This window comes from Choloepus didactylus, chromosome 20, assembly GCF_015220235.1.
Source record: "Choloepus didactylus isolate mChoDid1 chromosome 20, mChoDid1.pri, whole genome shotgun sequence".
Taxonomy (NCBI): domain Eukaryota; kingdom Metazoa; phylum Chordata; class Mammalia; order Pilosa; family Megalonychidae; genus Choloepus; species Choloepus didactylus.
This window is the reverse complement of record NC_051326.1, coordinates 29,196,181-29,215,805: the sequence shown is the minus strand read 5'-3', so window position 1 is coordinate 29,215,805 and position 19,625 is coordinate 29,196,181. Positions and strand designations below refer to the sequence as shown.

The window sequence follows — 19,625 nt, the reverse complement described above, 5'->3', positions numbered from 1 at the left end:
GTCTGCTGTTTAGTCAAATAAAAATGCTTCTGACTTATCTAGATAATCTTATTCAGCCTTGGGTCATTTTGGCTCTGCAGTAAAATCTAATTTATTTACATGTTTGGGAATTCATTTTATTTCAGAGGAATTTCTATAGACATAATCTCTCCATTCCACAAATAAAAATGAGATTTAAAAGTGCAGTAATATCTGAGAGAGATAAGATAACATACAGATATGCAACTGGTAGGAAGTCATAATTTATTTTGGTGAGGGACATGGCAGAATAGCCCTATTGTAAGTGTATTGGAGGAAGGGGCTAGAAAAGAGGAAATGAATACATAAAAGGGATCTTGAGATTTTTAAAGATAAAATTCCATGGCAATTTTGCCTAAGACAAACCAGGAATGTGTAGTCTCCTTTCACAGACTCTCTCTATAGCTTCCTGTTTCTCCTTTAACTCGATTTTTCTCATAGAACCCTCTCCCTACCACTACCCACTCTGAACTCTTTGAAAACTTGATAAATACTGATGGTTTCTGAAACTTGAATAGATAAGATGAGAATAAAATGACAAATCACTTCAACAGCAGAGGCAATATATTTCAACAGTGTTTTAGTTAATGAAAAATGATTCATGTAGATGTGGTTTAGAACTGGCAAACATTCATACCTACATCCTGACACCGCTGTTTAATAATTCAAAAACTTGAGCATGTTGCTGAAGATGACCCAAAGCACAGTACAGTCCAGAGTGAAGCAAAAACAGAAAGCCTCACCTTAGTGCTCTGTCCATCACACATATTGTAGAAGGGCACTTGCAAACATAGGAGTCATGAAACATTCCAAAGTTGTGGCCCATTTCATGGGCCATTGTCCCTGCGACTCTAAGCAGGTTGTCACTGTGGTCCTAAGGGTGAGAACGGGGAAAGAGAGTCTCTGGTTTGCAAACTGAACTTTCACTCAGAGAACGAACGTGTTTTTCATAATTAAACAATTTTTCTGTTGCCAAGTAGACAGACTGATTTTAGCCTTATCAATCTACCCACAATCTCTCTCTCTCTCCTTCTCTCTCCCTCTCTCTCTCTCTCTCTCTCTCTCTCTCTCACACACACACACACACACACACACACACACCACATACACATCACACACCCTTGATACTGAATACTTTTTCACAGCATATACAGCCTGCCCTTTGCTCTGGTGTGTGGGACTCTGTTATGAGGGAAATTGTTTTGATTTCTCACTTTGAAAGATAAGGTGAACTTTCTTCAACAGTGATAAGGAATAAGATTTTTTTCTCTATGATCATTCTCCCTCATCCGTGGCTTGCCTTTTAATACCTTTTAAATTAATTGGCAGTCTCTGAGGTGGTTGGCTAACAGGGATCTAAAATTGTTTGTTGACCTAGCACTTTAACATCATTGGTATCTTTTCAGTTCTCTTACTGCCTAGACAAGACGTCAGTCAATTCCAGTAGCCAACTTCATCTCAGATTGTTTCTGATTAGAGGTGCTTGTGTAAGAAAGGACTAAGTTTCGTTTTCACATAGAGACAGCATGGAATAAGGGAAATGGAGGCAAAACCAGTTTAAACAAGCCCCAGACAAAGAGAAGAGAGAATCTGCCTGCTCCTTATATGGAAAAGTAACCATAGTTACTGGAATGTAAAGAGATATGAGGTAAAATCAGAGGCGGGAACTCACAGCAAAAAAAAAATAAAAATTTGGGGGGATAGGCTGATCAGTTCAAAATCTCAATAATGAGCTAGTTGGCTCTCTGGGATTGGCTGATCAGTTCAAAATCTCAATAATGAGCTAGTTGGCTCTCTGGGATTGGCTGTACAAATTAAAATCTCAAAAGATGAATTAGTTAGTGTTCTCGGATAGGCTGTAACCTCTGCAGTACCCAGTCAATGGGGAAACAGGGGAGGGACTTGCGAATTAGGAGTAGGAGATTTAAAGATCGCCATTCTCTTCCTCTGGTGCGCCAGCCTGCCATGTGTTTGGCTGGACGCCCTATCTTGCAAGATCGTAAATAAATTCTTTTCTCCTCCAGAACCGAGTGAGCGTTTATTCCCTTACAGGTACCGCTTTATTTCCGACACTTGGACAAGGAAATGAATCACTATCTGCTCAGGTTATCGAGGAACAATACAACAATACTAGAGAATCACTGCTAGTTGTAATTTCCTAGTGAGGAGACAGGAGTCTATCAGTAACCCCTACCCACAGAGACCTAATTCTCTTATCTAGTTGCATTTCAAAGAATCAAATACAGAGATCCATGAGGAAAAGCATGAGAGTGGCAAAAAGGAACATGTTTATAAGGTAGGAAGTTAATACCTACCATTTATGATACTGTTTTATCCTATTATGATGCACCTGGTAAATCCTGCTACCTAGTAAATATGGAGTTTAACAAAAGAAGGAAAACATCAAATCACAACGTTTAAAGAGTGTGGAAAAGAGTTTAGATAGAGACCTCCTCCAGGAGCTCACAACAGATTTTGGGAGCAGAGTAGTAGATCAGAAAGAGCCAGTACTTGCTGATGCAGGTCTGGAGGGGCAAAGTGACAGCTGCTGCCGCTGCTGCGAAAAGCATGAAGCCATATCCAGACTGGCCTCTCCTAAGGAACGAAATCTTGACGCTTTAATCCTTAAGCCACTGGAGGAGGAACAGCAATTCTTGACAACCTAGGGCTCAGCTGGAAGCCCACTGTGGCTGGAAAATGTGTTAAAAGAACAACAGGAAACACATCCTCTTCCTATTACCCCCCATGGAGGGGCAGACAACAGTCATGAGCCCAGGAATCTACATTAGTATCAGCTGAGGTCTCCACTTGCTGGGGAGGAGTAGGAAGCCCTCACCCACAGAAGACCCATGGAAGATAGCAGAATGTGGCTACCATGGGAATGATGGGCAGGATCCACTAAGAAAGGCTCACGCTTGAGACCCAGGCACACAGGACCTGCCCAAGACTAAAGTTGAACAGAGTAAAAGAGAACCACCCCCTCTCACTGTTCCCCAACACCAGAATGCAGAAAGCTGGAAAGAGCATAACTTCCAAATGTGCAATTAATAAAACACTTGACAATAGGAAAATTCACAATTTACTTGAATTCATCCTCGAACTGAGGTTGCAGGACAACAAACAAACCTGAATCTAAGGAAAGACAGGCCTGGAAATGTAAATAGTTGCTTACCTGATACAGATACTAACTGATACAAATAAGAACTCAGCTAATTTTTTTTTTTTTTAATTGCTAAAGGTGGTTCAGCAAGGGAATATACAGCATCTAGGGGCTGCAGACATTAGAAGTCCCACCCACCCAGAGGGTCTTCTCCACTGACATTACCAAGTCAAAGTCCCCACACAGTCTCCCTCATAGTGCAGGCCTGGGGGAGGGAAACAGTGTCAGAAAAGGCATGAACCACAGCCCCCACCCCCCACCGAACTCCCAGGATCCCTCTCTCCTCTCTCTCCTATGAAATAAAACAGGGCCAGGACTAGGATGAGGCAATTGAGGGACTCACCTCAAGTGCAAAATGTAAGGAGGCACCCAAAACCTCAGTAATTCTAACTAAAATTTTAATACAATAGTTTAAAAAATAAAAATTAATGCAAAAAAAAAATCCATGATGAATAAAACATCAAAATTTTAAGGCCTTGCTCATCCTAGCCCTGGCCCTAAACTAAAGTCTTTCAACTGCTGGGGGAACAGCAACAAATCCTCTCACCCCTAGGGCACTGGTAAAAACCCAATGCAGCTTTGAGGAAGAAACAGGAAAAACAAAACAAAAAGCAAAAAACCATCTACCCATGGGAAAGGAGCAGGGATATATAAGGGCCAGGCCAAGAGAGGTCTCCTCCAGCTGGTAGTGAGGCAGGGATGCTAGATGGACGCCTCCAAGATCTAAGGGGCACAGGACCAGCCAAAGGCTAAGTCTTAATGAGCAAACAATGTCTCCCTCCTTCTCTCACCAAAGGGCTGACAAGCATCCAAGTAAGAAAAAGTGCCAGGCTGCTACTGGGAAGGGTGGCAAGATCACCTGGAGACCCTCAGGGAGGTACAGTTCCAAGGGAAAACCTCAGGCTTAGTGTGGAGCAGACTTTGAGAAAAACTCTCCGGCAAACCAGCATCTACCCTAAACTCAGAGCAATTCTAGAGGAATTTGAAGTCTGTGGTGTGCTGATGATAAGTTTTCACGAATAAAGAGGGAAATGACATCATGATAAAGGGTCAATTTTCTAAGAAGTTATTACGCCCTCAAATGTGTATGTACCTAAATAGAGCTTCAAAATGCATGAAACAAAAATGTCTAGATTTGAGACATGTAGACAAATCCAAAATCATACATGGATTACTTAACCACTCTCCCTCCAGAAGTAGTTAAAAGACCTGAACATCACTGTAAACCAAGTTGATATAATTGACAATTATAGAATACTTCACTCAACAACAACAGAACAAACTTTTTTTCAAGTTCATATGGAACATTCACCAAAAACAAATGTCAAAAAACTTAAAAATGTTGAAATTCTACAAAATATGGCCTCAGATCAAAACAGAATTAAACAAAAAACCAGTAAGAAATTATTACAACGCAATAATTCACAAGTCAAAGAAAAAATCAGAAGAGTATTAGAAATTATTGTGAGTTGAATTAAAATAAAAACACATATACCCGTGAATACAGCTAAAGCAATGTTTAGTGGAAAACTGATACTGTTAAAAGCTTAAATTAGAAAAGAAGTAATCTTGAATAAATGATATAAAATTCCAACTGAAAAAAAACAAGGAAAAAAAAGAATGAATTCACTGCGAATTATGCAGAAGGAAGCAAATAATAAAGGCAGGAGAGGAAGTCAATGAAATTGAGAAGAGTAAGAGCTTCAGTGAAACCAAAACCTGGTTCTTTGAGAACATCAATAATATTGATAAACCTTTAGCCAGAGTGGCCATAAAAAAGTCACAACTTGCCAAAATTATAAATGAGAGAGGGGGCATCAATACAAATTCTACAGATATTAAAAGCATAATAAAAGAATATTATAAAACATTCATGCCAACTTAAATGAAATTAACAAGTCTCATGAAAGGCCCAAACTACCAAGGCTTACTCAAGAAGAGAAAGATTGCCTGAATAGCTCTGTATCTATTGAAGAAATTGAATTTATAGCTAAAAGCCTGCCCAAAACGAAAGCTCCAGGCCTAGATGGTTTTACTAGTAAACTGTATCAGATATTTTAGGAAGAAATTATAATAATTCTGCTCAAATAATTCCAGAAAATGAAAGAGTTGGGAAATACTCCAATTCATCTTATGAGGCTGGCTTTCCCCGATAGAAAAATTATTTTCTGGTAAAAAAAGAATATTACAAGAAAAGAAAACTACAGACTTCCCTTATGAAGATAGATTCAAAATCCTCAAGATATATTAGCAAATTGAATCAAGCAAAACATTAAAAAGATAATTATGACCATGTTGGGTTTTTTCTGGGAATGCCAGATTGGTTCAACATTTGAAATTCAATATCACTTACCACGTCAACATATTATAGAAGAAAAATTATATGATTCATAAAAACAAGCATTTGATAAATTTCAGTATCCACTCATGACAAAAACTCTCAACAGACCAGGAATAGAAGTGATATTTTTTCCTCAACCTCAATATCAGGATGCAAATATATACAAAAATATAAATAAATCTCAAATTTGTTGTGAGAAGTGGAAGATGCCAGACTCAAAAAGTTACCTTCTGTATGATTCCATTTATGTGACATTCTGGGGTCGGTAAATCTAAAGGGACAGAAATAGATCTAAGGTTGCCAGGGGATGGAAGAGGAGGGAGAGGTTGACTGCACAATGGTAAAGGGGAAATTTTTAGAGTGGTGAAAATGTTCTCAATCTTCACAGAACTGGAGGTTACATATTTGCAAGTGTTTCAAAGATTCATAGAACTATACACTAAAAAGATGAATTTTATGGTATATAAATACGTCAATAATCCTGACTTTGAAAATACAAATGTATTAAGACCTGAAATAATTTCAGCAGCTTTACATTGTCATTTCATGAGTTCCTGATTGAATTATTGTGTTCTCTTCCCTCCTCCCATGCTCTGTACATTAAAAAATATGAAGTATCACCATCTATGTGATTAAAGTTCTCCTTCATTCTCACTAAAACTTGCTTGCAGCCTGAGGTCTTAAATTTTTAAAACTCAGTTGCCAAACTCCCCTCATTTCTCTCTGCCCTCTTTTCCAGATAAGCATGACTCCTGTATCTGCAGAAAATCTTAGGTCTCTCTTCTCTCATTGGCATATTCCAACACATTTCACCCTTTCTCTTTTATATATCTTTAACGAACTCTTCTTCCAGGTACTTTTATCAAGTAACTCTACCTTAAGATATTAAACTTTTCTGTAGATGTCATATGGTTAGCTCCCCATGTGTTCTAGAAGTGAAATAATGAGGTCATATTTTTATACCCCTGACACACCAAAGAATAGCACTCAAAAAATATTCTTTTACATGTTTGCCAGAAGCCAACTGTAAGAGACAGTTTACTCACCATTTCAGATAATTGAAGGGAGAGTTTTCACCTCCACTTCAAGTCAAGCCAGGCTTCCTCCATGTCAGACACAAACCCACTTTCACACATCTGCTAGACATTCTCCCCATCCAACATGCCAAGCAGCCTACACAAACTATGCCCTTTCTCCAAAGGCCAGGTAAGATTCAACTGTCCCTACAGCTCTTTACCATCTCCTCAGACTTTTATCAAATTTTTCCTTCTCCAAACACTTTGTGCAATTATAACACATTATCATAGTGGTAAAATATATTAGCTTTATTTGGTCTGTAAATCTAGGGTATTTAGAAACTTTTATATTTATTCATGATCATAGAGATTTCTTATTTTAAAGAAAGTAATATGATCGGTAAAACCAATGGTTGGTCATCAAACAAACCTGAACAATGCCAACAGAATGATAAGGAGAGCACATTGTGGACATGAAAGCAAGGCCCACAGTTGTTCCAGAAAGTTCTGTTGCCCTGCAAGAAAGGAAGAAGTTGATATAACAACTTATGATTCCAAGCTATATTTTCCATGGAGAATTCATCCAGGACTCTACGTAATTAGCAGAAAAACTCAAATTTTGAACTATGACTCTTAAATTTTCCCTTCAGCTTTTGAATTTGCATGAGGCATTTTTTTCTATATAATGTTTCTCATATCACTTGAAATCCAAGTAATAACTTTTAATATTTAACATCTCTTACTCATGACTATTACATTTTTGTTGTGAAATACATCCATCAAGAAAAAAAGAAGTATGTTTTACTTGGTTCTAATAAATGTCTCTCTCTTTCTCTAGATATAAAATATCTTATTTTGATATCAGTGTTGCCACACTTGCTTTGTTTTTATATTTTTCTGATATACCTTTTTATATCGATTTGCTTCTGTTTTCCTTTAGCACAGTTTTAGCTACAGTAGGATTTGGGGCTTTGACTCATTCTGAAAGTATTTGTGTTACATGAAACATTCATGTTACTGAAATATTTTTCCTACTAAAGAAGGGCTTGAATCATTCACATTTACTTATATAAATAATGTTTGGTTTTATGTAATTTAATTTTTAGTTTTGTTTCATTTTGTTTTCCTTTCAATTTGTAATGATTTCATGCTATTTCCTTTATTTTTGTTCTTTCGCTTTCTGTAGAAAATTCTTGTCTGATTCTTCTAGTAGATGCATTTACATTAAAAAATTGAACCTATATGCTGCCATTTATCAACATTAAGAGTGGAGAATCCTGACTCCCCTATGCAAAATGAGGAAGTTAGGAAACTTTCTCCCTTTTTCCATACCCTACCAAGAGCTTTATCTCTTTATTTCATCTGAGATTTCAGATTATTTGTTATTTTGAAATTATATTCTATATTACATGTCATATTTTAAAGATTAACGACAAATTTGTTCTTTTTTGAAACTATGTTAAAAAGTTATTTATAGTTAATTCTATATTTGTGTGATTTCAATTCTCACCACTAGCTCATTTATAGAAAATAAAACCTTTCCCTATTCTAGAGTTATTTTATTTTTGGTTCCTCTTCTTAGTGGGTAAATTATATGTATAGTCTATGATTCTAACCTGGTTATGTCTAGGTATGGGTATTTTTCATTAAATTTTCTAATAAATAGTAAGAGCCTTAATTCACAAATGGAAAGAGAAAACTTTGGTTAGTGCTTTTATTCTGTGCTTTTCTGGTATCTTCAAGAAATATATTCTTGGTATTAGAAATAGTCATTTTTTTACCTATGTATCTAATATTGTGTCTACACTTTTTCCCTTTCTACCCTTTTCCTCTACAATATGGGAGTATATGGAAGTTTGCAATTTGAGCACAGCTTCTGGGGCCTGGGTGGTAGGAGTTTAAGTTCCTTACTACTTACTAGTTATGAGATGTTGAAAAATCACTAAACCTCTCCATAAAGAATGAGGTCTGTCAGCTGCTGTGCCCTTGAGTCTAGAACTTGCCTTTCCAAATTAATGAATTGTGGAAGATACTCTTCAGAGATGACCCTCCAATGGGCCAGTCTTGCAGTATTCTGCCCTTGTGCAGTGCCCTTCTCTTGAATCCTGGCTGGCCCTATGACTTGCTCTTGACCACGAGAATGCACCAGTACTGACACTACATGATTTCTGAGGTTAGGTGGTAAGAAACCTTAAAACTTTATCCTGGATCTCTTGGAATACTTATTCAGGAGAAGATAGTCACCAAGTGAGAAGTCCATCTACCCTGAGTCTGTTATGTTGAAGGAAGTTCAAGCTAGCCACATGCAGAACTGTGTATATAGAGAGAGAGCAAAACTGTCCATGCTATTTCAACCATAACAGTCCTGACACCAAACCTACAAGTAAAGAAGCCTTGTTTTAAGCCAGTAAGTTTTAGGCTGATTTTTTTTATATAGCAATAGATAACCAGAATGGAAATATTAATTAATTCTGACAGGACTTAGTCCAGTGATTTCCTATAACACTGCTTTCTTAGGAAGAGGAACTGACCAATAACTTCATCACTCCTTCCTGCATCCTTCTGATTCTAACTGCAAACTATGCAGTAGAATTGTATTGATTTTTTTTTTCAGTATTCTTGCGCAATTTACAATCATTAATTTCCCCTAATTTTTTTTAATTGGTCATTTCAGCAAGATGATGTAGGTAAGGGATTAGAAGATAATATTCAATTTTCCTTCTATCCTAGAAGTTTCTCCTTACTGGGGCTTAACACCTAAGAATTCTTTTTAAACATTGAATATAAATCCCTCTTCCCATTATCTAAATCTGTTTTTCCTTTCTGTATACCCAATAAAACAGAAAACTTTTTATGGATCATTGTTGTTCTTGGTTTATCCATTTAAAAAATGAAAATCCTTGCATCAAAATAAAGGCATACTTAAGCCACAAATGAGTACTTTATAACCTTTTAATGCTGTATGTGTAAAACCAACAATGAAGTACATTCTTCTCACCCTATACCTTCAGATATCACTTGCTTTGCCAAGACTTTGAAAAGCTTCTATGCTGAATACCATGTATTTTGCAAAGGAGAAAATCTATACATACGTGATTAACTGAGCAATATCATGACGCTTTCTTCTTAGGAGGACATTTCCCCTCCATTTAGAAAAATTTTCCAAGGTGAAGCTTGCATTTGGGGTTATCGCTATCTTATCCTTGTCCGTCCATATTTCCATACCAACTAAGGCCACATGAGTATTGAGCGTTTTATAAAGCTGCCAAAGAGAATAAATGGCAAAATAATGACTTATAATAATATAGTGATAATATCTTTTAATATTTCCAATGTACTTTATATTTTCAAAGTTATAACAGCATTATAAAAACCTTTTTCATTATAAAAAGCATTATAAAAAGTTACCATCTCTTTTTGCAGACACTACCATCCCCATTCTAAGGCAAGATGCCCTTAGACACTTTGGGACTGTAAACTCCTTTTTTGGGTCAAAGATCCCATAGAAAGAAACTTTTTCTGCTTTGAAACTCAATAAATTGTAATTTGGGGTTAATAGTTATTTATTATGTCTTCATTTTAAGTATATTTACTCATGTTATTTTGAATGTTCTCAAAGTCATAATATTTCAGAATTAGCAAAGTTGGCTCAGTGATGATTTGAGCATTAAAGAAGGACCACACTACTACCGTATCTGTGAATAACAATAAGATAAGTGGCCCTCTAATTCTTCAACCTGGACTGAAACAGATATACCACAATGCATGTGGAACAAACCATAGAAAGCAAGAGTTAATTTTCTGAGACAATTAAAGATAAAAAGCTTAAATGGCTAGCAGGGTTTATAAGATTGTGCAGTGACAGGCCTTTTTATGGGTAACTTTCTGCTGAGAAAACTGAAGACAATTTAAAAAATAGTTTGGAAAACAAAACATTGAGGATTGCAATGATCACAAAAGAGAAATACAAATCCAGCCAGATTATAATCCTTCCCTTGATAATTCCCTTAACTTTCTTGTTTCTATCGTACTTTATTTTAGTCACCTGATAAAACCTCAACCCTGGTTAAAACCAGCTCTCCACTACTTGTCTCCCCAGTTATGCCCCTGAAGATAGATGGGAAAACACACAACCAGGCTGACTATTAACCTCAAGTGACTCTTATGCTCTCCAGCAAACCTGCTGCATTTCCAAAATCCATTCACTCTCACAGTCTTCTGCACATTTTTTCACACCCATTCCTCTCTCTTAGAAAATTTAATAACTCCTTTTATATCCTCAATTAAAACAGATGCCCTTGCTTCCAAATTCACTGAGATTATAGAAATAATCAGAAGACAGCTTCCTCAAGCTCCCACCTCCACATCTGCACTTAACCTACACTTGTCCACCCTGTGCCTCCCCTTTGATGTGAGCCCAAGGGCAACTTCACTCCTGTATCAGATCTCATATCTTTCCCCAATCATGGATGGTTTTCCAACAATTCTCACCTCTTTCCTGCAAAATCAACACTTAGCCTTCCTTCAAATCATTCCCATCAGCATAAAAAGGGACTGTAATTTGATCCATTTTAGGGAGCAAAAATAAAATCTCTCGTAATATCACACCCCTCTCTAACTCATGCCCCATTTCTTTGTGCCCCTTTATAGCAAAACTCTTGAACGCTTTCCAGTCACGCTTCTGCTCTGATGGTCTACAGCAATTGGGTTTGTCAATGAACCAATAAATCCAATGACCAATTCTCAGTCTTCAGAAAAATTTGACATCATTGATCATCCCCATCCCTTGATACATTTTTGTCTCAATTATCTTTCAGAACAACACTCTCCCCTGGTTTTCCTCCTACCTGACCATCTATTCCTTCTTAGTCTCTTTGGCAGTTCCTTCTCCACTCTGACCTCTAATCAAAGAAGTTTTCCAGAGCTCAGTCCTTGGGTCTCTTTTCTACTTATGTACACCCACTCCCTTGATGATCTTATACCAGGGGTCAGCAAACATTTTCTGTAAAGGACCAGATAGTAAATATTTTAGGCTTGGTGGGCTGGAGGATCTCTGTTGCAAGTACTCACCCTTGGGTTATAGTGGGAAAGCAGCCACAGATAATACGTAAACAAATGGGCATGGCTGTGTCTCAGTAAAGTTTTATTTAAACATACAGGATTTGGCCTACAGACTGCAGTTTGTTGACATCGGTCTTATGTCATTTATATAATCTGAAGCTTTAGAGTTTTATATCTCTACCCAGAATTTCACCCCTGGACTCCACTCTTCTGTATCCAACCACCTACTCAGCATGTTCACTTAGATCCCTCAAATGTAATGTGTCCCAATCTTCCACCTGACTCATGTTCCTCTACCATTCTTCCCCATTCTTGAAGTTGCTAAGGTCAGAATCTCAATGTCACTTTGACTCTTTTATTCTCATTCCTTATCCTCCCCAGCCCCCATAAACCCTGTTGACTCTATCAAGAGCTCAGCTATTCTCATCAAACCACTATTACCACTTTTGTGTAAGCCACCATAATTTCTTGCCCTGAGTTATGGCACCATTCTCCCAACCAGACTTCTTGCTTCTGCCCTCGCTTTTCTTTAGGGTAACATAATCTTTAAAGAACACCTTTACAAGTATTTCTTTGTGATAATCGAATCATGTTACCTCTCAGCTCAGGCTCTCTAATTTCCTGTTTCATGAGAACAACAAAGTCCTGACACAGCCCACAGAGGCCCCATGGGCCTTCACGGTGGCTATCGCTACCTTGCAGATACCATCTCCTCCCACCCTTGCCCTGGCTCCCTCCATTCCAGCCACACAAGCCTCCTTGCTGTTGTTCAAACATGACAAAGTACTGCCTTCAGAGCTCTTGCTTCTTGCTCTTTCTCTGCCTTAAATCCTCTTCCCTGCAGATCCGACACTCCTCTCCCTTCCCATATAACATAACACCCATGAGGCATCATCTCTTCTTTTATCCTGCTTTGTTTTTCTCTATAGCACTTACCACCTTCTGATATCTACATATTTTATTTTCTGTATTTTCAGTTTGTTTCCCTGAACAAGAATGTAAACTCCTTGAAGGAAGGGACATTTGTCTGTTTTGTTCACCACTTTATCCCATAATCTAGAAAAGTACCTGGCACAAAGTAGATGCTCAATAAATATGACCAATTCTTGGCATTTCTTAAAAAACCAGTGTAATCTTTATGGTAAAGGAAAAGATATAACTTTGCTCATTGAATCCACCTTCATTTTCCTTATATCCTTAGAGAATTTACAAGATTCCACAAAAAAAACTCATCCAATTAAAATGAAGCATGTCAACTATCTGTTCAACTAATAAGAAACTAACAATTAAGATTTAATTGTAAGGGATATAAAATCCCTTAAAAATATTTTGAAAACTAAGATGATAAAATCATGTTTAAAGAACACATAATCACAGTTTTATGACTGAACAGGGCTTTGGAATTTAACAGATCTAAGAGGAACAAATCAGCAGCATCAGTCTCAGGGGTCTTGACTTACCATCCCTGCTCTTCATGAGCATTTTTTTTTAACTGTAAGAGTTGACAACTTTATTTTTATGTTTCACAATACAAATGAAAATTACTTTTTTTTTTTTGTCCCACTACCCCCATTCAAAGTTATGCTCTCTTTGGTAGGAAGTGGAAGCAAGTCTTCCTTGTCATGCTGTTAGAAAACATCCAGAGTCACAGCACCATATCTCCTAATGAAGTAGGACAGGTAATAAAAAACTAATTCAAAGAGGCTCCCCTTATCTGTCTGGTCAGGTCATTCCTGGCCGAGTGGGTACCATCATGGGACAGGCAGGAGGTCTCATCACTGGGGCTCCAGGCCTCACTGGCATGTGACCTCCCATGGGCGGTCTCGTTCCAGGAGCAGATCCCACCAGCATCATCCCAGAAGGAGGAGGGCCCATCATCAGCATCACGGGAGGCCCCCCATATGGGGTGCTGGCATCATACCAGGGCGAGGAGGGCCCGGGAGACTGGAGGGAGGTGGGATCATCGCAGAAAATGGAGTAGGACGTATCTTTCCCTGTTAAAATGCAGCCGTTGTTTTGTCTATCAGGTCCTGAGCCTGATCTTCCATCCATTTCTGATAGTAGTCTTTCACATTCTCTTTGTGTTTCCCACTACTGCAGTGTGTCTTTCTCACAGATGGAGAGTCATGGAGGGGTTGGTTATGTATCACAGTAGTCACAGTAAAACTTGGGCATGTTGCTCTGCCTTTTCATGAGCATTTATAGAAAACTCCCAATGACAACTCCCAGAAAACTGTTCAAGTTAAATTTAATTAATATATCCTACCATGTTGACGTAATTGGCCATCTCAAAAACCCTCTTTCTTATCTCCTCTGGATTTTGATTATATTTTTTAAACTAAAAACAAGACAGAATATGGTCATTAATAGAAATTAATTTAATTGGAAGGTTTAAAAGACAACCTCAGCTTATGACTCATTATCACTTATAAATAAGGATCAATTATAAAAGTTAGCACTTGTAAGTTACAAACAAATTGCTTTCTTATTTTTCCAACTAGATTAAAGCACTTTGGGAGAAAATATGATGTTCCGTCACTTGTTCAGTTTAAAGCTCTAAGGAATGCCTCCAAACATATTTTCAGTTATATATCATAGTTTCTGCCCTGCGCAGAATCAGTGCAAGGGATAGCTTATGCATTTTAAAAATATGAACAAAAATGCATTTAATATAATAAGAGAGAAAAAAACTTTAGGGCCTGAACTAGCTAATTTACTCATAGGTTTGTGTCATGAGATTTTTCTTTTTGAACTCACACAGGTGGACCTCATTTTTAGATCACCTAATATATGAAAATGCATTCTTAGACAAGAGTGAAATTACCAGATTCGTCTTTTTCAGAGAATTCCATTCAACAATATTTTTATATTTATGACTCCCTGATGAGCATAATATCTAATTAAAAAAAAACTACTTGACAGAAGATAAAGTGTGGAAGAATTTAACTGGAAGCTATGTTATAGCTCTTCAAACAATAAGAAAAAAGCATTATAGTGTAAAAATTCATTTTATACATATTACATCAAATGTACATTTATGAAAGGAGAAATCCTATCAGCTTAATTACAAATGTCAAAGTACATAGGTTGAAAGCAATTTGTAACCATAGTTCCTATTCATGATGTCTTAAACTGATTCAGAACACTTAATATCTCACATAAATAAATTTATGTACAGGGAGGTTTATCTACATTTATCTGATATAATTACCTCACCATTATCCAGGACCAAATAATATTCTACGTATTTCTTTTTTTCCCGAACTTTCTGTCCTTCCAATTTCTGAAACATAAGGGGGACAATTACTAAGGTGATAACTTTCTTGCAGGAGTCACTCTTTTATTTAAAATGTATCATTTTTATAAGAAGTTAATTGATACCTGAGGGTGAGGGAAGACAATATTACCATTTTTACTCCAGATCAGCAGCCAGGATTACCTGTAGACTAGACTCAGACTAGAGTTAGAAGAGACATCGGTAATATTCATCTGACCCCTTAGTTTCACCAGGGTTTAAATGGCTACACAGCTGACTGGTAGGAGAGCTGGAACTAAAACCAAAATCTTCTGATTGTTTGAACATATACTTTCCTGGTCATCCTGCCGGAAATAGAGAAACTTTGACTTCAGCATTCTCCTAATATCTTTTTGCAGTGGCCTTTTGTTTCTATCTTGGTGGCATGCCCTCTTTTATGATGGTGCAATGCCCCGAGCTGCCAGGGCCCCCAGTCTGCTTTTGTAGCATCAGGCAGCCTTGGATCATGAAGCCCATATTCCAAGCTTCCTTATTTTCTCTTCCTTTCTCTTTCTAAAAAAAAAAAGCTTTTCATAGTGGATTATCCCACTGACAGTAGCAGACACATTATTCATGCTAAAAAGCCATCAAAGTGTATATGTTTTTGTGTACATGGTGTACAAGTATCCATGCTGCATTTTTGGCAGTTCTTGCTTTTTAACAAGTAAAAAAGCTTCCTTTACCAAGAACCAATTACTGAAGGAAGACTTTCAGGTATTATCCAGTGAGATAAGTACTGACACCCCGACCCCACCCTCCCAACCAGCAGCCTATATATTTGCACCCACTGTGCCTTAACCCTGCTCTGGGTGCTGGGGATACAGCAGTGAAACAGACATAGTCCACGTGCTTAAGGCTCTCACAACAGACAAACAAATACAGGCATATCAGAGGGTTAAATGGGGTGATATGATATTGAGTGACTGGGTAGTTATTGCAGAATAGATGGTTAAGGAACAGTTCTCTAAAGAGCTGGCCCTTAAGCAAACATATTAATGAAAATGAGAAGCCAAAAATGGGAAGAGAAATTGAAAGATAACTCTAAGCAGAGGAAAAACTAGCAAAAAGACTACAAGGTAACCTGATATTGGTATGTTTGAAGCATAGGGAAAAAACAGAGGAGGTCAGGAGTGGCTATGGAGTAAAAGGTAAGAGGAGATTAGAGAGGCAGGCGGGGCACTAATCACATAGGAATTTGTAATCCATAGTCAGGTGTTTGAATTTTGTATTAAATGCAATGGGAAGCCAGTAGAGGGCTTTAAGCAGAAAAGCAATATGTGATTTGCAATTAAAAAAAACAGAAAGAAAGAAAGAAAAAGCACTCCACCTATTATGCAGAGAGTGCCTTCTACTGTGGTAGGAGGGGAGTGGGAAGGTCAGGCAGAGGTTGTTGCCATAGTTCTTGTGAGATGGATGGTAACTAGTGGTAGTCATGAAGAGGGAGCCAAGTGAAAGACCTGGAAAATGTGTGGAGACACGTAACTGCAGACTTTACATGAGGGGGGATGAGGGAAAGCAGGACGAAGGATAACTTCCTGATTGGGCTTGAGCAAATGGTGAATGGCGGTACTGTTAACTGAGATGGGGGAGAAAGAGAAAGCAGCGGGCTTTGTGTGGGCTTTGGAAATCAGTAGTTCTATTTTGAACATAGGAAGTTTATGATGTTAGACATTCAAATGGATACATCAAGTAAGCAGTTAATTCTAACAGTCTAGCCTTTAGGGAAGAAACCAAAATTGGAGACATACATTAATTAATACATAATTTCTATTTAAATAAGGCAGAGGACAGACCGATTACCTAGGAAGAATGTGTGTATAGAGCAAAGAAAGGAATCTAGGATTAAGCTTTGTGAAGTCCTCTAATATTCAGTGTTCAACCTCAGGAGGAGTGAAAAGGAGAGGCATCAGTGAAGTAGGAGGAAAACCAAAACAATATGGCGTCACGTAAGGCAAGACTGTTTCCACGTGGGTTCAGAGGGATTGAGACAGAGGGAACAAAGGCCTGTAACCAGCTATACCAGGAGGTCAACATTCGTGGGAGCATGTAAAGACTACAGCTAGGAGTGGTACTGGGTTCTCAGCTATCAATGGTCGAGTTTAAACCCACAGTAAACCGAAGCAGAAAGACCAATTCTGTCCAGTGCTTCTGGATTCTGAGGTCATTTAGAAGAGATTGAATTTGAAGGGGATCCTGAAAGACTTGAAATTAATAATGACTAAAATATTTTGAAATGCACTTCAAAATAATATTCATTTTCTTCTGTGACTAGAAGCAGAATTCCACAAACAAAAAACTATCCTAAGATCCTGTGGGCAGCTAATATGTCCATTTTGCTCATTGCTACATCTCCTCTACGTATGGTAATACTTTAGGAGAGATTTGTTGAATGAGTTCATGAAGACAGCAGGATATTTTATCTTAAAATCGTAAAATAATAATTTACACCTTTGTAGTTTGTTGTTGGTTACAGAGAGTACTGTGAAATTTGCCTGTTCAAAGAGGACAAGTTACCATATCTTACAATGCTGGTTAAGGTTAACCCTTGCATATTGACAATAATAGTTGAGCCATAAGTACTTGTTAAATGAAACATCAACATGCAGCAAGATTTTATGATTAGTGTCTCTAAAAGCCTATCATTTTCAACAATGACTGTAAACTTTCAGTCAATTGCAGCTGCTAAGACTGGAACATTCTGAAGAGCACTACACAGAAAAATTAAAGTTAAACATACAATCAGAGTGTTGGCAGGTGGGGCCACATTCTTCCGAGATCCATGTGCCCATAACACATCATCTATCCCACAGGTGCTGTTAGCATTTTTTCCATCAGGGTCATGCTTGAAGAGTGCATGCTCTTGTCCATCCTCATTTGTGGGGCTTAAAGGTTCAATGTAGTACCTTTGATCTCCCTGACTGAAGTATCCCCTGAAAAAACATGAGAAGTTGGGCTTTTTAACAAAATATTCCTGCATTTGGGTTTACAGGCTTATGGACTTCCAAAAGAGACCTTATGAAATTCCTAGTCAGTGACAAAGCAGTTCAAGTTCATGGCAATGGAATGTAGTGAAATGTTATAGCTGAAGATACCCTTAGAGATACCTAAAATTATTTTTTTCTATGAAGAAATGGGACCTGTTAGGGAGAAGTGACTACTGCAATGTCGTACAGCTAATCCATGTCAGTGCCAGCACTAGAATGGAAATGTCCCTACTCTCACTCCAGTGTTCTTTCAATTTCCATGTTGTGTCTGCACTAAGGATGCACTAGAAATAACAGGGACTGTGGAGGCTTACCTTAGGTCTTTTATTAGCTGTGGTTCAAACCCTGGGTCTCACTTACTAGCTGTGACACCATGGGAAAATTACATAAACTCACATAGCCTTGGTTTCTCCATCTATAAAACAGGAATAATATCTACTTGAAAGATGGTTGCAAGTATTAAAGGAGATAACATGTTAAGCATGTAATCCATAAATGTTATCAATTTCTTCTCAATTCTCTCTACTGAGGCCCTGAGCAAAGATTTGCTCAACAAATATTTATGGAGCACTCGTCATTCATTGGACACTGGACTAAAGGGCATTGTTTAAAAAAGAGACATGGTCTGTCCCTCATGAGATTAAATTCAAATGAAGAAAATGAAGAAAAATTGGAGTTCTTCAAGAACATATAATAAAGAGACTGGATTAAGTGTACATAAAATTAGAAGTGGATGTAGGGAGATGAGTTAGGTGGTACACTGCAATGGCCTGCATAAAGGATAGTGGTAGTTTGGACTAGAATATGACAGTTTATCAGGAAATATTTAGAATATATAATCAATAGGGCTTAGTAATGGACTGAAAATGGGAAGTTGAGAGGTGAGAAGTCAAAAAGGAGCCTAGGTTACTGGATTGGGCAAACTGTTGGTTGATAGTACCATTCATTGAGCTAGGAACACTGGGAAAATACCAAACTTGAGATAAAAACTACTAATTTTCTTTAGAACAGATTGAGATTAAAATTTCTTTAATGTATCTAGCTGGGATATGGAAAAGGAGATTAGATCATCAAGTAGGGACATCAGAAGGGAAGTCTTAATGTAGACATATACAGAAAGAAATGGATGTCACAGGCATGGATAAGAAGCTACAACAGGAGTTTAGATAAGGAGAGAAGGTGGAGTGGAACCCCAATCCCTAAAGATTCTGACTCCAAGATAGGGACTCAAAAACCTGTAATTTAAAAACAAGCAAAAACAACTCTGCAAGTAATTCAGATGTGTAATTTATATACCACAATCAAGATAAGGAGTATTTCCTTCAACTTTCAAAAATTTTTAGGCCTTAGGATACATACTCAACTGTAGTAAAATTAATTATATTTGAGATTCTTCAAGTTTATTGAAACAACACACCACAATCACAGGTAAATAAATAAAAAACTACATCCACAATTCTTACCGTAGACCCCTACATGTGCTGATGCTCGCATCAGAAACCTTTTCATTAAGGATGTGTCCTTGGTAATAACAGTCATCCTAAAGAAAAGGAAAACGGAGTTTTGTAAAGGAACATGTGTGTGGTTTTTAGCCCTACTGCTATATTTGAACTTAAATTTTTGAAACTGGATCTACAATGCTTTTAAATCATTTTCTGCTGAACAACAGTCAACTTAGAGATGTAAAAGGAACAAAAAAAGCCTGTTGATGCTAAAATTTTTAAGTTTTAGTCAATTATTCCAAAACACT

At 37.5% G+C, this 19,625-nt stretch overlaps 1 protein-coding gene and 1 pseudogene across 6 annotated transcripts in view; both read right to left on the bottom strand.

Annotated features, from left to right (window-relative positions):
• ADAM28 (ADAM metallopeptidase domain 28) overlaps positions 1–19,625 on the bottom strand; it is a 64,580-nt gene that overhangs the window by 18,591 nt on the left and 26,364 nt on the right. For 5 of the 6 annotated variants that reach the window (XR_005213304.1, XR_005213305.1, XM_037812831.1 and 2 more), the window contains exons 5-11: positions 19,339–19,415; positions 17,629–17,821; positions 14,808–14,879; positions 13,863–13,934; positions 9,628–9,797; positions 6,966–7,050; positions 762–892 (exon numbers count right to left, since the gene is read on the bottom strand). Coding sequence is in view for 4 of the 6 variants with exons in the window: in XM_037812831.1 (XP_037668759.1) it covers positions 762–892; positions 6,966–7,050; positions 9,628–9,797; positions 13,863–13,934; positions 14,808–14,879; positions 17,629–17,821; positions 19,339–19,415 (800 nt within the window). In the remaining 2 variants the exon portion in view is untranslated. The remainder of the gene's footprint in view (positions 1–761; positions 893–6,965; positions 7,051–9,627; positions 9,798–13,862; positions 13,935–14,807; positions 14,880–17,628; positions 17,822–19,338; positions 19,416–19,625) is intronic. The other variant, XM_037812832.1, reaches the window with a different exon arrangement.
• Positions 13,307–13,771, bottom strand: LOC119516531 (annotated as a pseudogene).